This window comes from Centruroides sculpturatus, unplaced genomic scaffold (assembly GCF_000671375.1).
Source record: "Centruroides sculpturatus isolate CEXI.00-Female unplaced genomic scaffold, Cexi_2.0 scaffold1196, whole genome shotgun sequence".
In the NCBI taxonomy this organism is placed as follows: Eukaryota; Metazoa; Arthropoda; class Arachnida; order Scorpiones; family Buthidae; genus Centruroides; species Centruroides sculpturatus.
In genome coordinates, this window is record NW_019385325.1 from 212,980 (window position 1) to 236,841 (window position 23,862).

The window sequence follows — 23,862 nt, forward strand, 5'->3', positions numbered from 1 at the left end:
AAAAACATTCGGCAACATCAGAAGCAGAAGCGTCGCGATCTGGCAACATTGAAACAAGTTTCGAGAAGGACCACGTGTATCGACAGAAGGCGAGAAGAGAAAATTTACATACTTAAGTACTAATAGTTCACGAAAATAATAATTTTCGTGAACTATTATTACTTAAGTATGTAAAAATTTATTACATTTCCTGTTGTACGAGGGTTTTACCCAATTCTCGAACCGTGTCAGAGTGAATCCGTGCTATAAAAGTACCGTGTTATACGGGGGATGGTACCAATTCTCGAACCGTGTTAGAGTGAATCCGTGCTATAGAAGTGCCGTGTTATACGGGGGTTACCTGTAAATTCTTTAATACCTTATTTCTATAACTTAGTACCGTATGATGACTCTGCTAATATAGTACTCTAAATTGACTTTGACAATTTTCTATTACGGTGGTGACGTTGATATTGATATCAACTATGTCAGACCGAAATCTTAGTGATTAAAAAAATCCAGTAACTAGTTACGTAACTTTTCCAGCAATAAAATTAAAATTGTATGTGACGCCATCTGTTATGATATTTTATTTAAAACTTTTATATTATTAATTATAAAATAGCAAAAACTTAATTTTGAGGATAGATATGAGTTTTATAAAGAATTGTAAATACTAATAACGAATAAAATCTTAAATCCGACCAACTCGAGATATGACACACGACTGTTAATCTTTAACCACCAAAATTTAAGAGCGTCAATTCTCTAATACACAAACCTTCCTGCAAAATTTCAGAAAATTTTGACAAAAGACGTAGGAGTTATTAAGCTCCAAGTGAATAAACAAAATCGTGTCACACACAAACACAAACACAAATAGACACACTAACATCCACACTAATATCCATACGTATGAATGTTAGTGTGTCTATTTGTGTTTGTTTTTCTTGCATTTCTCGACGTTTCAAGGTCCCCTGAGTCCAAAAATGTAAAAATCCTGGGGAATTATCTTCTGACCCATCGCTCTACTTTCCCTCCGTTATATATAACAGCCAGGAAATGACTGAAAATACATTTATATGCTTTTCTTTGACTTTATTCTCATAAAAATTATTAACATTAGAAGCGTTTTAATAAATACTTTCAATCGCTTAACTATCGAAATAAGCGAACTTGATTACACAATCAAAATTGTGGACAACGGTTACTGATGGTAACATAAGAAATCGCCGTTGTTTGGAGGTTATTTTGTATGCATTTTTGTTTAAAAAATAATAATCCTAAAAAATAGCTATTGATAAAGGTGGACGTTATTGGAGGTTCGACTGTATATTTGTTAAAAGTTTTATCAATAGAGTATAGTTAGAATGAATATAATACATTTCGATATTAACATTTTCTTTTGTATAATGCAAATAATAGGCATTATTTTATTTAGAATGCACTTTAACAGTGCATTACGCCGTTACATGAAAGACGTTATTATTTTAAAGGAAATTTACATTGTGCAAAATATTTATTTCTCAATTCTATTTTTTTATTGTCATAATAATTTTCTTTAACATTTAATAGTAGCACATTACAATAAACTATCTTAAAATGTTGTCCTTGTTCATATTGAAATGATAATTTATTAATATATATTATAGAATATTTATCATTTTGTTACAAATAATAATATTAAATTTTTTGAAGAAATTTTTAGAATTTTTTTAAATTGTCATTTTTTATAGATAATTACACGATAATCCATAAAAATATTTTATTATTTTTTTACAATCTAAATTAGAATGTTTAACATTTAATTCGATTATTTTTATGTCTACAAAATTAATAAAGATAACCTGAAAAGAAATGTTTCCTGTTAAATAATATAAATGTTGTTTCATTAATTTAAAAATATTTATTATTAAACTTCTGGAATTTAATCTTTTTATCATTTTTATAAGGATTCGTGAAAGACTTCTAAACAACGTGTGCTATATAAAATTTGTTCTCTCGATAACTAGGACAAAGTAAGCGTGGTTTTAACGGGTCACGGACGATATTTGCGAAATTTGAAAACTTTTTATAGCTAATATTTTGAAAATTTAGATTGTAAAATAATTATTAATAATACTGTATATAGTTTATTGTAAGTGTTCTTTAGCGTGTTATACAGTAATAAATTATTGTAAGAATTTCAAAGAGGAAGAAAAAACTTTATCCGAAATGCTAATTTTTATTTTTTATTTTTAAAGACACATTTTTAATGATTTTAATATATTATAAAAATTCAAAATCGCTATATAATTAATTTATTTATAAAATTTTTCATACTATAAAGAAGGACCATCCATTACTCCGGGTTTTAATGTAACCTTGAAGATTTTCTTTTTTCCTTTCTATATTATCTAAAGTTCACATTAATTTTAAGATAAATCATTAACTCGGGAATATTTAATCGGTTTAAACATATAAAATAGTGAAAAATTCATCAATTCTTATCAATAAATGTGAATTAAGTACAGGAATTGATAATGATAACATTAATTTATGTATTTTGGACTGTAAAACTTATAGAAAATTGAAAAAGGAAAAGTTATATACAGGAAAATTCCTTTCACTTATTCACTATTTCTTATGCTTCTCAGAAAAATTACAGATTATTTTTTACAGATATGGTTTATCAAACCTATACACACAAACCTTCATTTTAAAAAGCCACAACATTTAAAAATTATAAAAGTATACGTATTTCAATTTTCATTGAACAATTAGACCTACATTGGTCATAATTAAATACCTTAGATATATTTTGTTTTAAAATTAAACAGTATCAAATGGCTTATTTTCCGTCCATTTTTAAATATTTATTTTAATCATTAAATAATATAATATAATTTATTCCAAACATTATGGTGTTATCCAAGAGAGGCGCAAAAAATGCTAGTGAGAGTGCAGGATTTTTTAATATTTATATTTTATGTGTTAATTAATTTATTTTTATTAAAGTTAACTAGTTTATTTATAAAATAAATAAATAAATTTTTTCTGTTATATTTCTGATAACATTGAAACACTTTCTGTTTATATGAGCCAGAATAGAAAGTTTGCGCTCCTGTCTTGTATGATGTAACTTTTTGATATCAGTAAACACGAATTAAAATATTCTAGTTGTATTATAAATAATTTTTTTTAAAAATAAACACTGTTATTCGCTAGACCTATAAATTTTTGAAATTCATGTTTATAAAAAAAAAACTGAGATACGTTACTTCACATCTTATTAAACCATGAAATCCATAATAATTTAGGTTGATTCCGCAATATTATTCGTTCTCACGTGGTTAATAATTAACAAATCGGAAAGCGTGTCTTAAGGTTCTGCGACTTAAAAGTGAAAGCCTCCTTTACATGATTTTATTTTGTGTTCCCTTTGTTTGTTTAAGAAACTCAGGTAAGCAACCTCTTACTTTAATCACGATTAATTATAAGTATTTTTACCCCCTTTTTATATTTCTATTTTTTAAATTTAAATATATAATAATTAAATTTTCTAAATATATTTATTTCAGAAGTTAAGTGATGTCAATGAAATGTTTTATTTTTCGTTTACATTGTGAAATTTTATTATCCTTTTCTTGTAAATATAGCAATTTTAATTAATCTATGATAAATTAATCTAAATTCTAATCCTCAATGCTAATTCTAGAAAAATGTATTATTCATCGCTAGTATTGGAATTAAAATGCTTTATTTTTATTAGTTTTATAGAATAATTTACGCAAAAGAAAGAATTATTTAGCTAATAATTGATTTAGAAGCAAATTCTAATCTCCTTTAGAGTCTGAACTTTGGATAAATTGTCTGTAAAGGTTTAATTTCATACTTAAAAAGACAAATTTTTATTTTATATAAATGTTTCTTTTTTATTTTATTCCGTTATTAACATTATAAAAAAATAGTCAAATTTAGGCCATTACCATTATCATCTGAGTTAAATCCTTGAATTGAATTGAAAAATATAATAGGATAGACAACGATAAGTCACTTCCATTATTAGCTTACCTTCACTATATTTATAACCTGTGTTCATTATAGTTCTAAATAGTTTTAAATTTGTCTATCTTTTAAAGATAAAATGTGTAACACAATATTAAAATTTAAGGTAAATAAAATATAATTATAACATTAAAAATAATTAAGAAATAATTTAATTTTTTAAGTATATTGAATACGTTTAAGATAGGTTGGAATCTAAAATATAAATAACTAAATAATCATACAAATTGCTCTAAAATTAATAGTTATATCTTTAAAATTTTACCTAACATTATTTAAACTTTTTAAATAAGTTATAACGCTACTTTAACGAAACATTCTAGAGAATATTTTTTTAAAATATATGAATTTATTAGGCTAATTAAAATAAAATTAGTTGAATATGATGAACATTGTAATGATACACGAATATCGCGTTATTTTTTAAATTCGAATAATCATAAATGAGGATAAACGATGATAGAAAAAAAACTACTGATACACTTTTATCTAAAGGACAACATTCCACTATTCCGATGATGTAGTCTTATTGTTGGAAAATTTCGAAAGTTGTGAGGGAATTTTAAATGATCACATTCAGTTCATAAGAAATGTCACATTACAGCAGTTTGGAAACAGAATAACCATTTATAATTAGCTATATAACAACAATATAAATTTGAAACATAATTATTAGGTAACTGAATTTAAGCTATCTACGTGGAATTTGATCTGTATTTTGGTAATAAAAAAAGTCTGGTTTACAAACTTTTAGAGCCATGTTTTAGATAAAATATGAATGTGACTAACCATTCAATTCGACTGTTACATCTTCACAATACGCGATACATACATACATATTCTGTATATACAGGTATATATACATACAGTTATAGTGTACGTAGGCCTATATAGCTTTGTATGTATGTATCAATACTTGTAATAAAAAATTGAAAGGAAGGAATATCTTTCTTTAATATAAATTTTCCAATTTTAACATCAATACTTACAAAAAAATTGTAAGGAAAGATGATGTTAAGTAGTAAGTATTGATGTTAAAATTGGGAAATTTATTATATTAAAATGTTGTCCGTTTTATAACAAGAGACGCTAGCTAAACTTATAAGAATAGATTTAAAACCTAGCACAATTTGTATTTTATAAAGTATCTACAAAATATCTAAATATGTAAATTAACTAATCTTGCATATTTAAGTACAGTAATAGCATTTATTTAAATTAACCTTTTATAAGGAAAAATTTTGATATATCTTTGAGATTCACTATTATACAATTTTTTTACATAATGCATTTTACACGAATACATACAGTTTGTGGCATTAGCGTACTAATTTGATTAGTCTGATTGTACTTTTACTTTATATATAACAAAGAGAAATAAAGTATGGCAATCGGTCAAAAAATGACCCCCAGGTTTATACATTTTTTGACTCAGGGGACCTTGATACGTCCAGAAATGTAAAAAAGTTAGTTTTTTCCCTTTATATATGGATGTTAGTGTGTATTTGGGGCGATTCTGTTTACATAATTTGAAGCCTTAATAACTCTTAAGCATGTCAAAAATTGCTGAAATTTTGCAGGCAGGTTTGTTTATTAGAGGTATTGATGCTAGTAAATTTTTATGCTTAAAGGCCAGGAGATGGGGAGATAGAGGGGTCATATTTCGTATCTCGAGTAGGGTTGGACTTAATGAAGATTTTACTCGTTAGTAGCAGGGACAAGTGAGAAGATACACTTTTTGTAGTCTTTTAAAGAATTTTCTTAAATTTTATAAATTTTTAAAAACTTTTGTCCTGGCAATTTTTTTTATCAAATATCGTCAGTAGCAGACAAACAGATAGACAGACAAACTATTCTTTATTCACCCGACACCGCTGGACACAGTCAGAAGAATGTACATGGTTTACATAGTCGACACAGGCCGAACGTAAGAAAAACCGACATCAAAGAACTATTAAACAAAAACAAAGCAAAATATCGCCTATGTAGCATTTAGAATTCTGATAGCAATAGAATCTTCTTCATTATTAGCAATGGAATTCTTTACAAAACTCATCCTCAAAAAAATTTTAAGCTTTTTGCCACTTTATAATAATTAATAACAAAAAATTTTTAAATAAAATTTTATAACACAAATAATTTTAAATGTTTTGCCGGAAAAGTTACACAACTCGTTGCTGGATTTTTTTACATTATTTTCCTAGAGAATATATGATGCAAATGTATAATCTCACATAAATACTTTAAATGGTTATTTTTAAACAGCTAGAATAGCAATATTTACTTTAATGACTCTAATTAATATCTATAATTATAATTCCTTTAAACGCATACCTTATGATAACAGTTTTTTGAAGCATTAATGTTAAAAAATCTCTAAGATACAATAACATTGTTTGAATTTTTCCATATTTAATTCTTAAATATAATTTTTAATATATATTTTCATATTTTCCATAGAAAGTATTGTCATTTGTATCGAACGGTGTGTGAATGTTACCCGAATCTTCTCATTTAAAGAATAAATAAATAACAAGTAATTTAAATTTAAGAAATTATTCAAAAACTTTTTCAATTCAGAATAATAATGACTAAAAGTAAATAAATATGTTTATAAATGGATATAGTATTGCATAGTTGCACGATATTTGAAAATAAATTTTATTCAATTGACCAATTCGACAATTTAGGTTAATTAATCTTGCCTTAAAGTGAATAAATGTAGATTATATATATTATGTAACATATATATATATATATATATATATATATAATTTAAACAGCCTAACAACCAGTGGCGTAGCGTGGGTGTCAGCCGCCTGGGGCGGAGGAAAATTTCGCCGTTCCCTTATTTAGGTATCTCAATTTAAAAGACTAAAATTCAGTTTCGTCACAGAATAAGTAATGAAAAATTCCGTGCTAGTGTTGCCACCTTTTTAAAACCGCCGACTTTTTAAAACCTCACCTGCCGTCAGGGTCTGACGGCAGGTGAGGTTTGTTCGAACAGAAGTTCCTGACGCATGCGTATATCATTTTGCAATGAAGAATAATTTGCAGTGCATGCTGGTTCTAAATCAATTAGCGATAGGGAGACTTGGGTAGGAGGGGTAGGAGTAACGCAAGTAATGTAGATGATTTAACCCTATTGGATATTGGAGGTATATATGAGTACGAATTAATCGTACAAGCTAAAAAAAAGGTCGACAGGTTGCGCACAATATGCCCAGACGGCGAGTCGGATTCCCACTATTACGTGCTCATTTCAATCGGTCCGAATCGTAGTTGGACGAAATATGAAATAAAATGGTTCAAATTCTTACAAGATATTATTATTATTTATTGACAAATTTTGCCACCCCTAAAACGTAATTTTGCCGCCCCCTAAAAAGTGCTGCCCGGGGCGGACCGCCCCTGCCGCCCCCTGCTAACAACCCATATGATATTCACATTCATAACTAGTAAGATATTTATTAGACAATCTACATGAATAACTCTATAGGCCTACAATTTATAGACCTACTAGCTTACACGTCGCGCATTGCTGCGATCTCAGAAGAAACGAAATTCAAGCAAACTCGTTATGATAAAATTAAATTTACATTTTATCATTTCTATTGAAACTTATTATTATTATTAATTTTCATCGGGAAAACATTTCAAAGTGTCGTTTCAATTCTATTTATTTATTGGAGTGCTTGTGGATACACGATATTTTTTGTTTTTCTGTCTGGTGCGTACACGAATAAATCAGAAGATTATCCGACGCGTGAGCTGGCCACGTACAGTNAAAATGCAATTGCTTACTTTCATAACTGAATGCAATTTACATATTTATGTTTTTGCTTAATTTTTTATTTTTACTAAGATTTACTTCTTTATCATTTTTGAATTAACTTTTAAGCAAAAATCCATATTCGATGCATTTAGTTAATTAATAGAGAGAAATTATAACTACAAGCAAAAGATAATATTATTGACTTTACAGGTTCTGTATAATTCATTCAATATAATTGAACTGTAAGGAACCAAGTATTTGAAATGTATTTTGATATTCTAACAAAATGAATAACTGCCAAAATATATAAGCAAATTGACTAATGAAAATCAAATTACTAAAAGAAAATAAATAAAATTTGCATAAGATATTTTTATGAAATTATATTTCATACTTTTATTAAATTTACAAACGTATTATATATTTTTTCATTTTTATATATAAGTAGACTTAATTTTTTTTCTTTTATTTTCATTAAAAAGCTATTATATTACATCTGTTTCGAAAATAAAATTCAAATAGAAGTGTTTCATCTAAACAAATTTACTTCAAAATTTATAATAAAATTAATCAAAACAAATAATTAAAATTTTCTAAAATTTACATTGTAGCCATATTACTCTTCTGAGAACTGGCTCCTACATTATGCACTTTAGGAACACGCTTGGAGTGAGAAAATTTTGGAGGCTTTAAAACATGAAGACATACCTAATATTTTATAACTAAAAAATACTATTTTGACGATGGCAATATGCTCTCATCTTTTCTGTACCTAAATGTCAGATTGGTTTTAAGTAACGTCATGTTAATGTTTAAGGGACAGATTTATATGATGCTTACAATTACAAATTTAAATAAGCTAGAATTGCTTTTGTATTTCTGAATTTGCGACCAGCTTGTTACCATAGATCTATACCTTACCAAACATCATACAGACGGATGGATAGATGTAATAAGGCAGCGCAATACACAGATAAATTGCCAAAGGGAAAGTGCCTCCCGGAGGACTTTCATAAGAAACTGTCACTATTTAGGTGTTAAATTAATTTTATTAGTTTAAATTTTATAAAAACATGAAAATACTGATTTTATAATTTTTGCTTGATTTAAAAACTTAATTTATATTTTCTTTATAAAGCATAAACCGAAATTACAATAAATAAAAACGCAAATTAAATATAGTATTAATACTTATTTATGTGATTTTTTGTTGTTTTCTTATAGGTTTTCGGTCGCATGAAAGAAGAAAGACCAAATTATCGAGAAAAATTGCATATTATTAGTGGAGATTTATCTGAACCGCTATTAGGAATTAGTGAAACTGATTTAGATTTACTTTCTTCTGAAGTTAGTATTGTATATCATGTAGCAGCAACTGTAAGATTTGACGAAGCATTAAAGTATGATAAATTATTTCTATAATTAATTAAATTTAACTTATGAGTTAAATATACATATACATTTATATATTTACTTTTTACTTAAAAGAATTGCTGTGGAACAAAATTTGCTCGGTACGAAGAGATTAATTGAAGTTTGCAAAAGACTGCGGAATCTCGAGGTAAAATATATACATGAACATTTCATATTGATAGAGATAATATGTGATAATTAATTTGACTTTTATAAAAATAAACATCAGAGTTTGGTGCACGTTTCGACGGCTTATTGTAATTGTAACCGTAGTGAACCTGATGAGATTATATACCCATCTAAAGTGGATCCTGAAGAACTTATCAGAACTATTCAGTAAGCATTAAAGAAAACTTTTCTGTACAATTAGTAACTACATATTGACAATAATTTTATACGCACAGATGGATGGATACTGATTTAGTGGATACCATAACTCCAAAATTAATAGATGATTTTCCGAATACGTATTCTTTTACAAAAAATCTCGCTGAAAAACTATATCTTAAAGAAACGGATTTACCAGTTAGCATATTTCGTCCAACTATCGTCTCACCATCATGGAAGGAACCATATTGCGTAAGTGATTTTATATTCTTCATCCCATTCATATCATTTTTTTAAAATATGAAATACTAAATTTTGGGTCTCTTGGATCCCGAAATCTATTTCGGGTCAAGAATTATTGGGGTTCTAAGTGAAAATCTATTTGGGCATGGTTACAGCAAATATCCATTATTAGAAATTCTATTTTTATTATTTCATTTGTGTCATTAATATTTTCGAATTTAAAAGAATGTAATGCCTATTTAGAAAATATTCTTTACATTACGACATATGTACGAGTAATACAATGGGTGATCGGTTAACGAACATAATCCGTTCCAAGACTTTGTTCGCTAACCGATTATCGATTTACCATAGGTTTTGATTAATTCGTTTTGGAGACCCCCAAAAATAAAAATTATATACTTTCTTACTACGTTTATTTATATGTAATAATAAAAATACATATATACACAGTCTTGAATTTTTATAGTTATGTTTTTTCCGTTTGTGGGGTTAAAGAATCTGTCTAAAGTCGATCGCTTTTCTCTCTTCTTCAGGATTTTTCAGAAGTAATTAATAGCATTGTAATTGTAGAGATCCCTAAGCCTATTAACCTCAACCTGGTTTGGATGCCATTCTAAGACCGTCGTTCTGACAACCTCCCACTTCTTCAAAAGATGTTTAATAGTAGATATCGGCATTAATCCTCTTTTTCAGAAGAAAACATATCTCACCGAGTTTCTTGGTGTTCTTCATTTAAGAGTTCTTGGCGTTCTTCTGTCGTCAGATCAGTTTCAGGTTCCATTATGAGCTCTTCAATGTTCTTTATTTCTCAGATGTCATTTTCGTTAGTCCTTTAGCTACTTGAGTCTTCTTGATTAAATCTTTCTTAGCTAAGATTGTGTCTACTGTAGACCTATTCAAGCCATACTGCCCAGCAACATCAGACATCTGCCCACTCTTTGCTATTATACTCTCACCTTTCGAAAATAAAAACCGACGCAAAACTTAACGAGTGCCCGCCCGACAGTCTTGCGAATACTAGAAAAAATTTTTCTGTCAGAAAAATAAACGGCTGGAATTATAATGGAGAGTTTCAAAGTTCAGAGGAGTATTATCCGATCGGTATATACCGGGTTGAGCGTCAATGTCGACGTCTCCCACGCTCCGAAAAGTTTCGAATTGTTGCCTGAAGACAAGGGAAGACCAATCGGTATTCATTATTTTACGTTCTTCTTCTTGTGTTGTGTTCGTTGTGCAAACATAAAAATCTTTCGCGAAAGTGTTCGTTATCCGATTTGTTCGTTAACCGATCACTCACTGTATATATACATGTATATGATACTATACAGCCAAACACCATTAAACAGAGCACTTGCTTCAATCGAAAATTAAATATATGCAAATATACCTCTTCCAGTAGTTTATATCCCATCGAGTGTAAACTAGTGGAAGAGGTACCGTACATCCATACGGTAGATTTACACTGTATGGATGTACAACATCGATTGCACATTTATACGGTGTAAACTATACATGCACGGGATTTACAGTATATCGATAGAGTATCCTATGCTGTATGAAGAAAGGAAGAAGGCTGGAGGAAAATTTAAGGAAGAATAGAAATCAGAATTTATATCTATTGTTTTGCAGATAGTTTTTATGGATCTAACTTGTAAACTTATCGAAGTAAAAATGAAGTTATTTCGCAAATGCAGTGTGTAGCGTCTTTGTAATCCAAAACGATAATTGGTAGACGAACGAACAGCAATTGGTTAGAAACGTTACGTTTTATTTAAAAATTTCTAATTCAGATGCATTTCGGGTTGGCTTATATTCCCAACCCTTATATTTTATTATTATTATATTTTAAATAAATATTTTATTTATATTTTAACTAAAACGTAACGTTTCTAACCAATTGCNGTGGTCGCTTATTGCAGGTGTTGTATGTTGTTTCGGACCAAAAATCGATGCCCGCGGTCGCGTTACACAGGTGGTCGTTTAATACAGGTAACTTATACGAAGACTCTATGGATAAAATATTCCGTGCCAGAAATTTTTGCCCGTTTTGGCAGGTGCCCGTCGAATGCAGGTGGTCGCCTAAGCAGTTTTCACTGTATATAGATTTAAGTTTGTAGTCATGTTAAAAATAATTTACCCGCAAATTATTGACATTATGTACAGTACGGTATAAATTTTATTTAAACTTACATTATTATAATTTAATCACCTGTTATTTAAATCGTTATTATGTGTAACTGACTGGAATTTCTTTACAAACATCTTTAAAGCTCTTCGTACAAGTTATTATGTATAACAGTATCTTATTTAGGTATAATTTATTTACAGGGTGGATCACAAGTCAGTTAATTAACTACTGTAAAAACTAAATTTCTGTCTTATTACCTACAAAATTTATTTTCAAGAATTGTTTAAAATGAGATTCTTGTTTAATGTACAAATTACTTTTTTAAAAGTTCTTTGATTGCTTTGTTCAGCAATTCATGCGGTTAACCGACTTTTGAGTCGATCTGTATTTATAATTCTATAGAATAATATTATGAGTCGTTCATATAATATTCGGATATTTAATAAACAATATTTATTGCGTTCGATAATTATTATTTATTATACGAAATTCATTAAATACTTGTATTAAATACATGATAATATATTTGCTGCATTTTCTACTTTTTTTATGTTTAATAGATTAAAAACTGAATCGACCTACATTCTTTAAATTTGTAATTCTGAAAGAAATGTTCAGCTGTAACAAACAAGAAAATAGGGCGCAAATCTAAAAAAGAAGAAAAAATGTTACTTGGTCAGGGTTAGGTCACTCTTCTGTATTATCAAATATACACGAGTATTTTTTTTTTCTTAACATTAGTTGTAAATAGCCCAAATAGAAAAAATTTCATTTAGAAATACAAAATATAAAAAATATACAAAATTAAATTTTTATTTTAGTAAATAGGCCTACGTTAATTGCAAATATTGATAATTGATTGATCAATTTTTATTTGTATTGAGTAATGCCATTTTATTATGTAAGTTTTGAAATGATATTTCTTGAATAATATAAAATTGTTTTTTTTAATTATCTAGGTTAAATTAATTTAATGTATATATATATATATATATATATATGCGTAAAAAAGTATGCCTGTTGCTGTCTGTATTCCTATATTTCTAAACTTTTTGACCAATCTGCACCTAGAGAGTAACTAGGAGTTACTTTCTAGGAATCCTATAGAAAGTATAGGCTACCATGAAACCTGGACACTCCATCCCCTTCGATTTTATTCCTCTATTAATTCCTAAACTCTTTGACCGAGATGCACCAAATTTTTCATAATTACTATTCTCTCTAGAGCCTCGTGTGAAATATTTACTACCATAAAACCTGGACACCCACTCTTGCTGATTTCATCTTGATATTTACTGATAAATGACAATGGTAGGGTAAAATAGCCAAGCTTTTGATATGGTTTTTATTTTAATATTAGTTCTAATAACTTTTGGGCCAAGTAGCACTGAGCATATATGCTAGTATTTAATATTAACAAAATAATTCATACGTTAAATATGTACTGTATTTGTATACATTCTTTAAAACGCACGCAACTTCTCTTTTCTTAAGCTTCGAATGTTACATTATCAGTTAATATAGTGAAATTATTAATTAATGTTTACAACAAGTAAAAATATTTTTTTAATTTTCAAAATTAAAAAAATCTTGTTCCCTATATTATATTACAGTTGAACCTACAATAACGACCACCTCGCAACAATGACCATCTCTAAACAACGGCCATTTTTTTCATGACTTTTTTTTGAACAAAAATGAATAAAAAATAAACCAGCAACGAGTTGCTCAACATTCCCGGCAATATTTAAAATTTTGGTGGCGCCATCTGTTATCCTATTTTATTGAAAAACTTTTAATATTTTTAACTATTATAAAATGGTAAAAAGCTTAATTTTGAGGGTAGGGATGAGTTTTATAAAAAATTGTAAATGCTAATAACGAGTAAAATCGTCTATAAATCCTATCCTACTGGAGATACACACGACTCCCATTATCTCCCACCCTATGGATCTTTAACTACCAAAATTTAATAGCATCAATCTCCCCCTAATAAACAAATCTACCTGCAAAATTTCAGAGATTTTCGACAAAAAGCACAGGAGTTCGAAGAGGGTGAACAAAATCGTGACAAAAAGCACAGGAGTTCGAAGAGGGTGAACAAAATCGTGTCATATGCACAGACACACTAACATCCACACATATAGAAATTACCCCTGATTTTTTCTTGAACTTTCCCGCTGTTATAACAGCCGGGAAAATAATAGCTTCTAAACAATGACCATACTTTATGTTTTCGTCAGTGGCCATTGTTCTGAAGTTTCATTGTATTACGTTTCTCTATATACAGTATATTACAGAAAATGCAAAAACAAATAAAAGTTTTCTAAAGTAATAATTCCCTTGAATGTAACTTGAATATTAAAAAATATCTAAATGAAAAAGTAAATGCAATTAAAATTTATACAGTTAATCGAAATTGAATATTTACAATGATAATTGCTAAATGGGACGATATATTGCTAGTTGCTTGACCATAATGGAAAAATTAAATTAAGTAGGATTTGAATTACATTAATGGAATGAAGCAATGCATGGACGAACTGCCAAGGAAAAGTGTCTTCGGGAAGACTTTTTACGGAAACTGCTCCCTATTCGGTGTTAATACATAAAGAAAACCCGGAAAATTCCACGTAAACAGCCAATTACCAGTGTTCAGTGGTTTTATCCACTCGGCTGCTGATGAGCACGAATCCAATCTGATCAATACAAAATCTCATTTGGAGATTTTAAATGTTAATCAATCTTTATTTTAGCAATAAAGTCGAAAATCATACTAAGAAAAATTATTTGAAGCTGTAAAATAACTAATAACTATTTGCAGAATTTTTCTTCCTAATTTAAGTAATTTTTATACAATTTTTATTATGTTTTAGATTTTAAATAATGATGGAAGTTTCCGAAATAGCTGAGTTTTATAAAGGAAGATCGATTTTTATTACGGGAGGATCAGGTTTTATGGGAAAGGTATAAATGCAATAAAAACAAATACTGAACAGAATCAACATATTTTATTTAAATTTATGAGAAATAATTCACCTTTTTATAAAAATTTTACTAGGTTCTTATTGAGAAGTTGGTGAGATCATGCAACGATTTGAAGAAAATCTATTTGCTCTTCAGAGCGAAAAAGAACATGCAACCAGAAGAAAGATTAGATGCCATGTTGAAATCTAAGGTCAATATTTTCAATTATTATTTTAATTTTTAAGTATTTATCAAATCATTTCTCTCAATTTTTGGAATGTAATAAAACTAGAACTGAAAGAGAGTTTTTATGTAAAAGTTATAAAATTTCATTTGAGAGTTTAGCTTGGAATCATGTAATGTATTTCAGAAAAATGTTTAAAAGTTTATATTTTTATAATTTCTATCAATAATTAAAAATTGTTATAATTGCTAAAAATTAAATTATCAAAGTTATTACTAATTATTTTCATGCAACATATTTGCTAAGGAATATAATTAAATCTCTGATAATGGTCTCATTTCATTATCTATTTGTTAACTAAATAGTGTCAACCTATGCAATCAATATTTCATTTTTCATTGTTCAATAACTTCAAGATAAACTTTCTGGAAGGTAGAAGAGCGTGATCCAGATTTTCTGACGGATGCATGGTCTCTTTCATGCGTTCATCTAAGCTGTGCCAGTAACTGATAATACATATTTCATCTATTAATGTACTAATTGAATAAAACACATAAACAGGGAAAACGAATACAAAATAATAATCATTAACTAAATAAATGCAAATGTAACAAATTTTAAACTTTTGAATATAGAAGATAATAATTTTCTAATAAGTTAATCAAGTATAATTATCAATCTCTTATTATAAGAGAATGAAGAACTGTTTTTAAAGGTTTACGAAAATGGTTTATATCTTTTAATGTATAAATTATTTTATAGAATTTTATTTAATTTAAAGAAAAGCTACGAGGCTTTTGAACAGANTGCTCAAAATACTTATATACCGGTACGATCATTTTCCCGTTTTGCGGCAGTCCCGTATTCATTTTTTCATTGTCTTAATGATTGTAATGCTTTATCATAATGTAAATAACGTTATTAACGTTTAACTTAACAAAGCATTATGAACATTAAAAAATAACAATAAATATCAATATTATATTGTACACATGTCAGTAGTGTGTATTATTAAATAATGTCTACGAAATATCTTATGTCACATCACTCGGATTGGAAATTCATTGCAATAATCGAAATTTGCCTATAGGAAATAGTATTTCAAATAATTTGTCATTGTTTTTATACGAAAGTAAAATATCTGCTTCTAAAAATCAAAAAATGTCTTCAAAACGACGCACCGGTGGATTGTACCTGGAAAATTTTTGCAGCAATCTCGACTAGGATTCGATACTAGATTGTTCACAGCGGCAGTCTGCAACGCTATCGCACAGCCTTCTACGTGTGAGAAAAACAATGTTTTTGAAATTGGTTCTTGAAAGCTCCGTCATGCTGCTAAAGTAAGAACGCGAAGTGCAGAGACAATAATAAAACGCTTACAGTATCGCTTCGAATCACGAAGCACTTGTCTTCGAAGCATTTATCTTTACCAAAGAGAAATTCCCAAGAAAAAAATTTGATTTTCAGTTCGGGTGCTATAATTTTTCTTGGCGCAATATTTTTTTACATCGCGGGTGTTTTTCTTCGTATATCAATCTGTTTGAGTAATTTCATTATTGAGAAGGACAAGCAAAATTTTTTGATACCACATTCACGCTGATTTTAAAAAAATAATTTGTGTAGAATATGATGCTCATATTTTACACAATTGCTTACAGACAACTGTAGACTATTTACTCTCATTTGAGTTTTTCTACTGACTTTTTCCATATTTATTACCTAAAAGCAGAACTCAAACACTTTTTTGAACACACTGGAGCTAAGTGAGCATACATTTGTTTTTCCTCATCTCTGTTCCTAGGTAAATATTTCTAATGGTTCACGATTATACTTTTTTCTCGAGATATTCCGTATTATGCGATTTTGAAACAGGTAAAATTTATCAAATTAATTAAAGTGATAGAGGGGGTCATATATCATATCTCGAGTGTGATTGAACTTAATAAAGATTTTACTCGTTATTAGCATTTACAAATTTAAAATAATAATAATAAAACTCGTCCCTATCTTCAAAATTAAGCTTTTGCCGCTTTTTAATAATAATAATAATATAGNTCATGTCTTTATAAAACATATTTATCCTTATAATATCAAAAAAATATTCATACTTAGCACTGTAATTTTTTTAAAAAAGCTACGAGACGATGTTATTATTAAAACGAAAATAAGGCTTAAAAGAACTTGCAGTTAAATAAGTATTATTAAAATATAATAATATTCTTTCGTTGTAATGAGTACAGTTAATAATAAATAGTTACTTAAAGTTAGTAATATCTTGTAATATTCTAATAATTTCCTTTAGTTCTTTTAAAGGAAATTAATAATATATGAAATAATATGAAATTGTATTATACAAGATTTATTTAACTAAAATTCCACAAAGTTAAGAAGAAGCAAGTAATTCTAATTTATATAAAAATGCCTTAAAGCATTTACTTGTGAAAATAAAACATTTTATATGTTACTTACATTAGTTATCATCAATATTAATTTACTTACACTTTTCAGGGATGGATCGATAGTTTTAATGGACCAACAGGAATCACGGTGGGAGTAAGTATTTTAACTTGCTTAATTCAAAATAATTTTGTATTATTAACTTCATCATTAATTTATATTTAGGCAATGAAAGGTATAGTTCGAACCATGGTGGTTTCTCCAAACAAAGTTTCTGATGTGATTCCTGTAGATTTATGCATTAACATGATGGTTGCTATTCCATGGTACACAGTTACTCATAAGTGCGTCAAACTTCTATTTATTTATTATTTTTACGCTATTTTTCATATTCGTTTTTAAAAATTTATTTTTATTTTATAGACCTAAAGGCCTTCAGATTTATCAATGCGCTTCAAGTACTGTAAATAAAGTAACTTGGGGTGACGTGTTTGGTCTTTTAAATAGACCTACTTATTTATATCCATCTGCTGAAGTATTTCGATATCCAGGAGGAAGTTTTAAGACAAGCCATACAGTACATAACATCGCTGTTGTGTTTGATCATTACATTCCTGCAGCACTTACTGATGCATTACTTTACCTTTCAGGAAAAAAACCCAGGTAAATTTTAAATAAATTTAAATTTTCATTTAAACATAAATAAAATTTAGAAAGCTGTTTACAGTATTTATAATTTAAAAGTGTGCCGATTTATTATAATTGGAATTATCTTTCAAAAGTTATATAATTCTCCTAGATTTTTATACAGGGCGGGCCAACGAAAACGAAACGGCAGAGTTATCGTGTTCGTCCAAGCAAATCGCTCGGACAGGTCGATTTTATTCTCAAGGGGGACATCTTCTGCAATAAAGTTTTTGCGATTCTGAATACAGCAGACAACAAAAAATTTTAAAAACTCATTCATTTTTTATTAACTAAACAAACAGCGTGAAAAGAGCAAACAAAAATATTACATGAGAATATTTATATGAATGATATGTTCTTTTAGATTATAGGAAGAATAAAAATTCCAGACTCCAATAGAAACCCACAAGAAAAGGTGGTAGAGGGGTATATTTTCGTCAAGAAGAAATTATGTATCAGAAGTGCAAACTTGTGTTTTACAGCTTACAAAACTCTTGAACATTTTAAAATTTATAGTAGATATAAAACTAAATTAACTTTAATACATATATTTAAATGGGTCTAAAAATTTTGTAAGCTATAAAACACAAGTTCTCAGTTCTAACAAAATAGTTCTTCAATGATGAAAATACATCCCTCTAACTATCTTTTCTTATGGATTTCTATTGTAGTCTGATATTTTTATTCTTCTTATAATCTGAAAGAACAGGTCATTTTTATAAATATTCTCGTGTAATATTTTTGTTTGCTTTTTCCACGCTTTGGGCGATCAGAGGGCCATTTATTAAGTCCATTGTAATTTAGCATTGATAAGGTCTCTTTTAAGGTTTCATATATCTTTTGTAGGCAAATCACAAAAACGGCTTACTGTAAAGAGCGCCATCATTTTATAATGAGCCTAGGGAATTGAAAAATTATCTCGTATTTGCTATTTAGCCTACCATATTTTAAACGTTTTACAATTAGCACACATAACTTGAGGCTATTAAGAAAGTGAACTTCAGTTTGTTCAGTTAGCTTAATCGATTCTTCGCTTATTGCAATGAGACTCCTTTGCAGCAGACTTATCAAAAACAGCGCGAACATAACGTCTCTTCGCGTATGATTGGTCATGTCTTTTAAACACCAGTTGAAAACTTGGATTCGCTCATCGAGTTACTTTCTTTTGAGAACGTGCGGCGGGGAGAGAAACATTGCAACAATGCGCGACGATGAACAATGTCTTGTATGTGTTTGCTAATCAGCATGTTACATTTACAGTTGCTTTTTTTGAGTTAACATACAATAGAATTTAAATAATTCAATCGTATTTTGTTTATATATGTGTTAGTATTTAAATTGACTCAGAAATAGATATGGGGGCTACATCTGTTGAAAAGAAAATACGCAGGACAATAATACTACACATATCTCTAAAGAAGACATATGTTTTATTAAGTTGAAATTTAATGAAAAATTTAAAATATAGTAGTAAGAATGACAATTTAATTAAAAAATCATGAAAGACTTCAACTGTAAATGAAGCGGTTTGTGAAATTTTACATTCAAGAAATCCTGACAAGAAAAGTAACTAGTGTGGCCTAATTAGAAAATATGATACAATGGAGGTCGGTGAAATAAGAGTTTTGAATAAAAAAAAAGCATTGAGGATCCTGTGTGGCAACTCTTCCTGTTGAGGAATATCTTGATAGATTATTCTAGTATCACCGCTCCATAAGTCTTGGAGGTCGTGACAAAATATTATTTGCTCTGAAAATAAATTTTATACCCGAAGTCCGACTATGGGGTTGTTTGTATAGCTATGCAAAATGTGCAATTCGAAGAAGTCTCATCAACAAAAAAAACATCGTCGTAAGACTAATCATTACGATGGTTAAAGAACTATCAAGACCAGAAAAACATTTGTGTTCTTCTCCCTTTGAAAACAAAACGTGCAGTCGAAATCGCGCTTGAACTGCTGAAAATATTTTTAGACTTTGATGCGCCTTATACTGTATTTTGCTGAGCGACAACGGAAGAGAGTTCACGGATAATGTAATTGAGCAACTTTTAGCTATGTGGCCTGAATGTAAAATAGTACAGGACGACTTCAACGTTCACAATTCCAAGAGAGCATAGAGCGATGCACTCAGGATGTTGAAAACATGTTACGTGCATGGTGGATGATACTGGTAGTACAGACTTGGCAATCTGTTGTCGTTTCGTACAGAGACAAAAAATTTCCTATTAGCATCGAGTTATAGGCAGAAATCTGTACACAGTATACAGCACTATTTGGATCAGAATCAAAATTAGGATTTGGATAAACGAATATTTCACCATAAATTTTAAAGCTCTTGATGGTGAAATAGATTTGGAGCAACTTAAGAAAAGCGTCTTAGAATGTAATGTTGAGGAAGTAAACAAAAATTAGGAAAGAAAATTTGAAAAAGAGTCTTGTTCTGTTTGTGTACGCGATTTGAATGAATCACTCGCAATATTATGTTCGTCGTGTGCGATGAAGTTTCATAAGAATTGTGCCCAGAGCATTGGAATGTCCTCTAAAGATATTAGTGGCGTTTATGTTTGCAGAAGACAAGAAAATGTTGCAGAGGAACGTCAACAATCACAGAGCAGTAAAAATGATTGAAAATGTTGCAAAAAATACAACTAAACCTTATTGAAGTTACAGACTTCATTTTATTGAATGTTACAAAGATTGATGAGAGCCATCAAACTGCCAAAAGGTAACAGGAAAAATTCTTGACGCAAAAAATAATATCAAATTGCAACAAAGATGGCACAATTAAGACTAGGTCCATTAAAAGTGACTTCCAGATTTCTGGTACGCAAATTCTTGAAGACAACCTAGAAAAATATATATCTTTAGTGAAGCTGTGGCAAAAGAATCAAAGTTTGGTGAACGGAATTTGCCAATTGCAAGTGTACAGTGTCAAAAAAATGCCAAAGAAAATAGTGCTGTGTGAGAACGAAAACCAACTGTGTATATCAAAATGTCACAACAGTTCATCGTGTGTAAATAAATAAATAAAAAGTTTGTGCCCCAAGTTAAAATTGTAAATCAATATTTTTCATTTCTCGTAATTATCCCATTTTGTTTGTACAATTTGTTTTGAACAAAATACAATATTAATATACTGTCGATCTTCGATACGATAATTGGGAGAAGTAACAATCTGATCATCTGTTATATATTAAAATTTCAATGCCAACTACAAAACGAACATTGAGATACATTATATGATATGCCAGTTCATATTATGATAAATACAAAAAATAAAACACATTTTCAAGTAACAATGTGAACAATACTGATGTGTGGCACAGCGTTCATTCTCTACATCAATAGTTGTAGTTTGATCATCTGAAATATTGTATTTTCATCCGAATAAGCAGATTCGATTCGTTCTTTCCGAAATCCCTTCTATCAGGGTTCGTAATATCGACTGTCAATAATATATATAAGTATGTAATTTGATTTCATATTTCATGTATCTATTTAAATATCAAGAGATAAGTTACAAATTGAGCTCACATTAATGACTGTTTTAAATGTTTTGTTAGTTCTAGTAAAAACTAATATATTCGTTTGTATATGAGTGTTTAACAGAAATAATCTATTTAAAAGTAGTCATTTAATTCATCATGAGATGAATTTTATGATTAATTACATTCGTTCTTGTAATTACTTTTTTGCAAAATTGTTTTTAGAAACTTTTCACTTAAATTTAATTAAAAATATGCACAAAAATGTATTGATAAAAAATTTCTAATAATTCTATTTTACAGAATGATGTCAATATATAAAAAAGTGGATAAAGCAATGATCGTCTTTAATCATTTCTCAACTAATGAATGGTATTTCCAAGCTAAAAATTATTTACAGATCTGGGATGCCATGTCAGATGTAGACAAGAAGGTAGATATATTTTAAAATATAATTTTAAAAATGAAAACAAAATTGTAATATAAACTCAAAATATTTTTTAGCTCTTTAATTTTGATGTAAGATCAGTGATTTGGAATTTATATTTTGAAAACTTCATTTTGGGCGTGAGAAAATTTATGTTGAATGAAGATCATTCTACTCTTCCAAAAGCAAGAAAAACATTTCGAAAGTAAGTCTCTCGATCGAATTCTTAAAAATTGATAATATAAATAGTTTTTTTATAAAATATATTCATTTTTTTCAGATTACAATTGAGAAATTTAGCTGTAAAGACTGCTTTACTTGCAGCTGCAACTCATTATGTTCTCAACAGTTTTTTCTCCATTTCAGCTTTTGATTATTTATGGTGATGAATGGAAATTTAACACATCAAATGAAATAATACTGTTTCATATTCTTTAAAACTTATCTAACAATGTCATTGAGAACAATGAGCAATTTTGGATTTTGAATTTGTTTTTAAAGTATCAATATTTAACAACGTTGTATTCGTTTATACCATAAGAAATTTGAACGATAGTTATTTGTGAATAGATAAATTTCAAATTTCAATACTTGTTATTAATTAATAAGAAATAATTATTTCATTAAATCGTTAAGCATGTAAATCTGTTGAAATATGTTTAGCAATTAAAATAAAATAAATATTGTTTAAATTTCTATTAGGTTTATAAGATAAAAAGACTTGAATATATTGTTAATACAATTAATTTTAAATAATAATAAAATATTATTTTAAATTAAACTAAGAAATATGTCTATTCTGGTAAACAACATACTGTATTAAAAAAACTAAATTTTTGTTGAGTAAACATTTAAGACTAAACAAAACAAAAATTAAATAATTGGAAAAACATTTTTAAAAAACAGTCTATAAAACTTATTATTAAGAACCGAGAAAATTAAGCTATATCTTTTTTAATTCCTCAAAAGTAAAACTGCTATCATCGCATCACATCGTCATCCATCCTCTTATCCTATTTACAGAACGATCGAATTTTGTTAATCTATCTTTTCAGTCTGGATAGAATAGTATTTAGGTCTAGATATTTCGAACTTAGGATTGTCATATGGTATCCAAAAGTGGAGCATATCCTTTTTGGATACTATACGGAAGACTTACTTTTTGTTTTGACTTTTGAAGAGAAGATTGTCTATATTTTACAAAACATTTAAAAATTACTATCAAAATTAAGTAATTCTGAAAAAAATACAATAAACAGCTCTTTTTTGCATGAAGAGATTAATTTCTTTAAAATACTATTTTATACTTCAAACTTATTCAAACTCATCCACAATCTTACATATAAGTTTCTGATTCGTTTTGCTAACTATCCCATCTCTTCTCGTAACATGACCTAACCATCTAATTATATTTTTCCGTTAGTTCATCATTATATCAGTTACCATAGATTACTTTGAAATTGATTAGAGAATCAAACAATCTCTGATGTAGTAGCTAAATTAGTCACCTAAACATTCTCATCTCAACTACCTGTTTCTTCCCAATCCGTGCTTCAGTTTTCAGACTCATCACTGGCATACTTGATAAAACTACTGTTTCGATTATTCATGCCTGAACAACAGGCTGGCCACGTAAAGTTTTCCCGGTTTTATTCACGAGTATAACACTTAAATAAGAACCAGTTTCCCAATAGAAAGTCATTTTACTAAAAAACAAATGGAAAAAGGGCTTAGTCATACTAGCTTTCAACAGCCTTCTTAACAGGAGAGCTGGATTTCATTCAACTTCCCAACGAAGA

The 23,862-nt window shown here is 28.5% G+C and overlaps 1 protein-coding gene across 1 annotated transcript in view; it reads left to right on the forward strand.

Annotated features, from left to right (window-relative positions):
- LOC111637669 (fatty acyl-CoA reductase 1-like) overlaps window positions 1-22,449 on the forward strand; it is a 34,837-nt gene extending 12,388 nt beyond the window's left edge. The window contains exons 2-11 of the mRNA XM_023383219.1: window positions 9,026-9,201; window positions 9,290-9,362; window positions 9,444-9,550; window positions 9,619-9,793; window positions 17,575-17,619; window positions 17,689-17,807; window positions 17,887-18,126; window positions 21,940-22,069; window positions 22,141-22,268; window positions 22,344-22,449. Coding sequence (XP_023238987.1) covers window positions 9,026-9,201; window positions 9,290-9,362; window positions 9,444-9,550; window positions 9,619-9,793; window positions 17,575-17,619; window positions 17,689-17,807; window positions 17,887-18,126; window positions 21,940-22,069; window positions 22,141-22,268; window positions 22,344-22,449 — 1,299 coding nt within the window. The remainder of the gene's footprint in view (window positions 1-9,025; window positions 9,202-9,289; window positions 9,363-9,443; window positions 9,551-9,618; window positions 9,794-17,574; window positions 17,620-17,688; window positions 17,808-17,886; window positions 18,127-21,939; window positions 22,070-22,140; window positions 22,269-22,343) is intronic.
- The last annotated feature ends 1,413 nt before the right edge of the window (window positions 22,450-23,862 follow it).